General features: G+C 42.9%; 1 protein-coding gene across 3 annotated transcripts in view; it reads right to left on the minus strand.

Moving 5' to 3' along the window:
- AFF3 (ALF transcription elongation factor 3) overlaps nt 1-7787 on the minus strand; it is a 619922-nt gene extending 612135 nt beyond the window's left edge. For all 3 annotated transcript variants that reach the window (XM_017847795.1, XM_017847794.1, XM_017847792.1), the window contains exon 1: nt 7719-7787. In XM_017847795.1, coding sequence (XP_017703284.1) covers nt 7719-7771 — 53 coding nt within the window. In that variant the 5' untranslated portion in view covers nt 7772-7787. The remainder of the gene's footprint in view (nt 1-7718) is intronic.

Below are 7787 nucleotides of genomic sequence, written 5' to 3' on the forward strand. Positions count from 1 at the left end.
CCCGCCTCGGCCTCCCAAAGTGCTGGGATTACAGGCTTGAGCCACCGCGCCCGGCCCTTCTAGAAGCATTCTATGTGAAAACAAATATATTTTGAAGTTTTAAAACAAAAATAGATTATTTCCCAGAACTGGTGGTGATCCACTACAGTAAAGCCTCTATCTAAACTGCCAGGTAACTAATTAACACGTCAATGAACACTGACTGAAATTCTGTTCTGTCACTTCATAAGGCAGGTAAACAGTACAGAGATGACAAGAAAAATGTAAGACCAACAGACTCACATCATGGTCCTCTAGGGAATTTTCGAAAACTAATTTCCTGCCCATAAAAAAGGAAAAATAAAATTATTTCCAGTATCAAGTTAAGCACATAACTCTCTAAATGGAGTTGCTATGTTAAAGTGGTCTCCAAATTACAGTCATTTTTGTTTACCTCTGCTCACAATGAGCCTCCTGGGAAGAAATTATGTGAAGAAGTTTAAGTACCCTCTATGCCTTTCTCCACAGGTGAGTGGGGAAATTGCAGAGGGAAAATACACAAGTGAATACAATTAATGACTTCTGCACTCTTTGATTCCTGCTACCCTGTGAGGGGAATGATCACAGAATGCTGAAGCTGGAAGGAATCTCGGAGATAGCCTATTGCTGCCGCTCTGCTTAACCAGGAATGTCTTTCTACAAAGACAGGTAATTGCTACCCTTTGAGACAGCCCACATCACATCACTGTTAAATGCTCTCACACCCACTGATCTTATTCGTGCCCTTGAGCAACCCAGAACAATTCTATTCCCACTTCCCAGCTAAATGCCTTCAAACACTTGAGGCCCTATCACATCCCAGGTGTTAGTTTCCTTAGATTCAACCCATTTAGTTTCTTGGACTGGGTGGTGTCCTCTTACTCTGACATAAACACTGTGTATTTTGTTTCTAGTGAAACTAAATTATAATTAGCCTGACATAATTTAATGAGACCCACAGTGCCAAATGAAGTCATTCGATGTAATGGTTGGTAATGCAATACATTCTCAGTGAAACATAAAAGATTATGTAATGGTTAATAGATCTACATATGTTAGTAGTACAACCATAAGTAAGAGCATATTTGTCTGCTGGACTATGATGCATGACTGACAAAAGCTACCAACTTCTGCTCAAAACCGTCCCAGGGTCCTATAGTCAGAGACAGAACGCTGCACCGCATGGACTGCTGAATCAGACCTCATGCGGCCTTTCTGTATCCTTCCTTATTTATGAAAAAGAGACATTTTTAAGAAAGCAAAGGATATAGAAGAGCTACATTTGGCATTCAGAGCAATTGACACTTTTATTACTTAACATCACAACCTTATGAGGTAGGCCAGTCTAAGTGCTGTCATTTTATAAGTGATTAAACCAAGACTGAGAATAGGAAATGAGAAAAATCATGAGCTGCCCAGGGCCAAACAGAAAGCAAGGTTGGAGCCAACTGAATTCAGAAACCTCAATTAAATTCCAAGACAAAAGGGAACAGCCGACATTGAAAATAAGTTTTATGGATTTCACTTTGAAATAAAACAACAACAAAAAAATTATGTTACCATTAAATGATATTAAAATCGTCTTTTATGGCCTTGATTTTGTCACCAAGGCTTTATTCCCAAAATTAAAATTAAAAAAAAATCAAACAGGCAAATCTATTCCAGGTTAAAAATTCCACTTACACACAAAATCTTGCATTCCATATTGAGAGGTTTTCTTTTTTCTTAATTTACCTATTACTTTAATCTGTATTAAGCCAAAGGCCCTCGTTCAAGTTGCTCAAGTGTCACTGATTAGACCCATTGTGGTTAATTAACAAGGACATTCTCCCAAAATAGATTCTTAGCATTTTAAAACCCTCCTACATTTTCACAAAAGAGAATCTGGAACATAGGAAGGAATCATTTCCCCACACACAATACTCATCTTCATCGTCATCCAAAGACATTTGGTTAAAAACCCATCCGCACATTAATGCGCACCCTCCCTGGGCTCCTCCTCCCTGGCATCCTCTGGGGCCCCAGCCCAGCTGGAGTCCCCAAGTTCTTGGCGCCCTGAACTAACCAGTCTCTCCACCCGGCTTTCTCCAAAACATGCCCCACACAAGGGCTGAGCTCCTCCACAGCACATGCAACACTCCACTGCTTCCCATCGAGGCCCCCTGCCTCCTCCAGGCTGACGAGCAGCCCCTTCCCCACTGCTGCCCACAGCCCAAGCCTTGGAAGCCACTCTTCTGAGAAGCCTTTGCCTTCTTGTATCTGCGGAGGCCCTTCCAGGTGCACGCTGAGGGCCAATGAGAGCCAGGCAGTCAACTACAGGGTGATCTTTGGCCAGTGTGAGCAGGCGCAGCTCCCAGGGCTGCTGTCTACCAATCAGCTCCAGGACACCTGGGGCTCGGAGAGGTGCACTCTCCTTCTGCCCTTTCTTTGTGCTCTGCTTTGACCCCTAAGGGCTGACCAAAAGGACAGGAATAGGCCTTAAAATGTTTCCTTTACTGCCGCTGGAGGAAAGGGTAGAGGCACCTGAAAGTCAAGATCAGGGATCTGTAGCATTTTCTGGCACTATGAAGGGAAGTCTAAGAAGGCCTGGAGGAAGCCGTCCACTGACCTGCGCATGTCCCCCGGCGGTTGATTTGAAGACAAGCAAAAGCGTCAGTGGGCACTACTGGGCAGCACCCTCAGGGAGACTAAACTGCTAGTGGCTCTGGGTCCTTCCCTGCCTGTGTTAGCCCACCTTCACCAAACCAGATCCACACTTTATTCCCTCCACGTTTCTACTCACAGTCTTCCCACCACATGGTTTTCCTCCTTTCCATTTCCTCCTGAAATTCTACCCCAGGACCCATTTCAAATGCCACCCCACCATGAATATCTTAGTTTCAACAGGATGTGCCCATGCCCCTCAAACGGGCAGTGTCAGCCTCAGATTGCAGGTATTTATGGGTATGGCTTATTCTCCTATTAAGTTCCTGAAAAACACACTCTCCTTTGCATCCTCTACAGCAGGGTTTTCTAAACTGCAGGTTGCAGCCTATGAATGGGAAATTTAAAAGAAAGAGAGAAAGAGAGAGAGAGAAAGGAGGGAAGAAAGAAAGAGAGAAAGGAAGGAAGAAAATAGGAAACATCCAAGTGTATCACACATAGTAATAAGCGTTATTTCATGATGCTCGTTTCACTTACGTGTATGCATGTACAAGGGGTGGTAGGTGGCAATATTAAATGTGTATTTGTTACTGGGGGTCATGGTCTGAAGCATTTGGAAGTCACTGCCCTAATGGTACTTCTGCTCTGCTCTAATATTCTGTGAATGATTATTGAATTGAACAGGTTGATGAGTATGAAATGATCCATGTATTATAACTTCAAAGGCTCCAACTTAAAGGAATATAAAAAATAATGCCTATCTGAACAAAAGTGTGTGGATTCTGGCTTATATGAAGTTATGGAGGAACGGGGTGAGTGGTAGGGAAGATCAGAATACCTATTATACTGTTGTATGTTGATAGACTTTCTCTCCAATGACTAAAACATGTTAACATTTAAGGAAGGTGAAATACAAGTTCATTTTGGAAAACTTTTCTCACTCACTGAAACTACCTCATTACTACAAAGTTCCGCATCTTTAAAATATGCAGTATAGGTAATTCCACCATGACGCATAAAAGGATCTTTCAGAGACACCATGAACGCCCTTGTTCAAGTTTTCTTTGCCCAAGATGCCTCCAAGTACTCTCAATACCCCCACCTACACCATCTGTCTTCCAAGACTTAGTTCAAAGGCCACCTATTTCATGGAAGCCTTTTTCCTTTTTTTAACTCAATTTTTCCTCTTTCCATCCTCCACCCAAGTCCCAAATGGGGTCTCTGTTCTGAATCACCAGTGTTGAAAACTTCCTTTTTCATGTGTGTACTCGTCTTAATTTCCTCACTAGACAATAACACTAGCATGTACAACCTACGCCTTACTCACCCTTACGTCCCCCACAGCAACCGGCACAAGGTCTTCTACTTAAGAGATGATCAATAAATATTTGTTAAATGAATTAAATGAAAGCAACAGTCAGCCTGTTAAAAGGGATGGTCATTATTTTAAAGGCCCTGAGGAATGCCTTATATGTGTAGCACCTAATCAAAAGCTGGTGGACCACAGAAGGAGGACCAGGGAGTGGAGGGGCAGCCTTGCGCCTCTGCATATCTGCCCCATAAACTCACGGAATGCCCACTCTTCAAGACTCTACAGAACAAAGCTAGTGTCGGGTGCTGAATGAGTATCTTCACCTTTTTCCAAGTCCTCCAGTCTTGCTTCAAACCAGAAACTGGAAGTGGAAATAGAGGTGGAAATTAGGGCTATACTTTTCAACTTTAAGGTATGGCTGAAAAAGTTGAAACAGCCATCCGGATAATTTAGGCTCAAAAAACCCATCCTGAAAAATAAGTATGGATGTTTCTGAGCGAAAGGAAGAGTGTGCAAGAAGGAAAAGGAGGTAGTTCTTGAATCATCAATTGATTGTGTGTATTGATTATATTCAACAGAACTGAGCTTTTCCCTTTATATCTTCTATACAGTCCTTTTAGGACACTTTCTGTGAGTGTAAGAATAAACTAGCTCAGATCAAAGCCACACTCACAACTAATAAATTCCAATTTGTTCAATTGGAAAATGATGTCCATCAATTAGAAAAAGTTCTTAGGGATTAAAATAAGATTCTCTTTTGCCATTAATCTGTACCTCCTCCTTCCCCTTCAAAAGTTTTCTATGATGAATCAAAGAAAGAAGCTTTCAATGGTCTTTAAAATATATATTGCTGTAATACAGTAAGTCATAATTAACAAGTATACTTTCCTAACTGTGGTGTTTTATTTTCAAATTTCTAATTTTAATACCATTTAGGGCTCTAACTCTCTCTTTGACATTTTAGCAGAACCATAACTTCCAATCCATCGAGGTTTTGTTTTGTAATTAATTTCAGAGCTGTCCTTATAGACTGAGAGACATTTGAAGTACTCTAGAAAATGGCAATTGTCTGACTGGATTTGAAGTCAGATCGTTGGGCTTTGAAGCTAATTTCTGGTTGAAATATGGCTGCCCCATTTTTAGATGTGTGACTCTGGGCAGGTTACCCTATCTCCCCATCTTCAATTTTCCTATCTATAAAATGGAACTAGTAACAGTATTTGCTTTATAAAGTTGTGAAGATTAAATGCGCTAAAACATGTAATGTACCCAGAACAATGTCTGACAAATAATAAGTGTTCAGTAAATGTTAGTGTTAAAAAGTCTGCTGTCATCTGTTTTATGACCTCAGTAAAGTCATTTAACAGTTCAAAGCTTCTATTTTCTTATCTATAAAATGGAACTACTACCACTTACTCTTTCCAGGATTAAGAGATTCAAATAAGAAAACAATGGATATGAAAATACTGGACACACAGAAAGTACTCAAGTATTAGTTATTTTGAACCATCTATAAGCTTAAAAATAAACCATAAACTTAAAATTTACATAAACCATAAAACTGAGAACATAGCATCCAAAATTCATCTGTGAGAAAATGTCTAAACATGTTAGAAATACATACTCAAGTTTGGTTTTTCTTCAACTTATCAGAAACACCTAAGTTTTTGTAAAATGTAATTCTACATCTGTAAAACTAGAAACCCTCCAGGTCAAGCCAAACTGTCCTACTATATTGTGATCAAGAAAGTCTGCATGCTTTCATAAGCCAAAACTCGATGCACTGATTAAAATATGATTGCAGGTACATCAACTTTTCAAAAAACATGTTTCTGCTTTCTGTAATAAATGTACTGTAGCGAATGTTTTCAAGTCAATTCAACAGATATTCATTCTGTGACACTGCTCCAGGGTAATTCAGCTGGAAACTAAGGCTGCAAAAGGACACAGAGCTCAGGCTCTGTGCAGGAAGACCCCACAAATTATGGCTGATAATCTCAAAATGTTACTTATAAAAGTCATAAGGGGGTTCGCTTTGAGTCAGCAAGCAGACAAGCAGCATAAAAATATACCGAAACAGTAAGTTCTTCCCTTAGACTGAAAAACTGCCTTTTAAAAGCAAACAGCATTTTAAAAGTACAGTTGCCTATTTGGAAAGCTATTGAATTTGCGCCAGAAACCAACATTTCTAAATGTAAACCTATAAAATAATAGGTATCTGTAAATGAAAGGCTGAAATAACCCAGGAGCAGCAACACAGTAATTAGCAACTTTTACAGAGTCATAACAGGTTTCATATTCTTTCTGCCCTGGCTCTTTGAAGTTTCAGTGCAATATGTAAAAGTTTTATTACATTAGGGCTCGTCCTTGTGTGTTTTATAGGCACCAACATTAGGCAGAGCAAGCTGTACTTACTCATCATAGGATCTTTTATAAGAAACCGATCGATAATGTGCTAGCTTTGTGTCCAGTTTATTTTGTTACACCTGTTTTTAGGAAAATAAAAGTCACTGGAAACCTAAATCACAGAAAATACACACAGATCTACATATCTATATGAGTTAAAAATCATAAAGCAGTTTAGCTTTAAAATTGTACATTGCATATTCATGTGCACACCACTTGCAGTTGTAGACACATATGAACTCTTTACTGAATTAAAGCAAAAGGAAAAAAAAAAAAAAGCTCAGCTCTACAATAAGCGATTACCAGAGGCAGAACAGAGTGCAGTTAATATGCTTGTTCCAGCAGATGTTCATCCCCGTAAATATTAAACATAACACAAGTTCCTCCAGGAATATGCAGGCAGTAATTTTACCACCTGAATAGTGCTAGTTGGAAACATTTAAGAGATAGTGGGGGGTGGGGGGGGGCGCAGAGAAAGAAGGGGGAATAACAGGGATATTGAAGCAGCCAATGGGATTTTTAAGACACCCGCAACTGGAATTAAACTGCTTCCAGCGGCGATTTACCTACAGCAGCTCCCCAGTGTGAGATCCCCGAGAAACGGAACCTGGAGTGCCCCCCGGGCTGCGAGCTGTGAGCGTGGCATAAAGGGATACCTGGGGCGCCCGGGTGGGGTGGGGAGGAGGAGTGCAACTGTGACGAGGTGTGAAGAAAGGGCCCAGAGGAATTGTGAACCCCGAGGCAAGGAGTCTCCCTGGGCTAAGGCCTCTGGAATTCCCGCACGGAGAAACACTCGTTTCCTGCCCTGGGTGTTCACTTTTCCATCTCGGTGGAAGTGGGTGGGAGAGACAGAAAGGATGCAGCCGAGACCGGGAGCAGGCGGGGAGGCTGGAGCATCCTCTAAGGGCACTTCGCAGCAGCACCAACTCCAGGGGGTCGCTGGTGCCAGCCGGAGGAGGGAGGGGACGCAGTCGGAGGGAAAGGAAGTGAGAGGAGCAGGGGGCCCACGGGTGGATCCCCAGGCATTAGTGACACAGTCTTCAAATCGCTTCTTTTCCTCCCCACGGCTGCGCTCTGCCCCTGGCTACCTAGATCACCCGCTCCTGGGCTGGGGCGGGCTGCCGCGAGGGAGGGGGACAGGAGAGAGGGAAACAGACGGACAGGCGGCCACGCATCCCCCCACAACCCAGGGAGGCAGGAAAGGGCTGGCGAGGCAGGCGCCCCCGACCCACCCCACCCCCCACGGCGGCCGGCCGCCCGCATCCCCCGACCCAGGTGAGGACGCGCGGGCCGCCGCGGCTGCTCCCGCCCGCCCGAAGCGGCCGGCACGGGGACTTACCACAGCGACTCGAGGTCCCATTCCTGGAGCAGGGCTAAGTCGAAGCTGTCCATGGTGGGAGGTGTCAGC

The sequence above is a fragment of the Rhinopithecus bieti genome, unplaced genomic scaffold, assembly GCF_001698545.2.
Source record: "Rhinopithecus bieti isolate Rb0 unplaced genomic scaffold, ASM169854v2 scaffold_28016, whole genome shotgun sequence".
Classification (NCBI taxonomy): domain Eukaryota; kingdom Metazoa; phylum Chordata; class Mammalia; order Primates; family Cercopithecidae; genus Rhinopithecus; species Rhinopithecus bieti.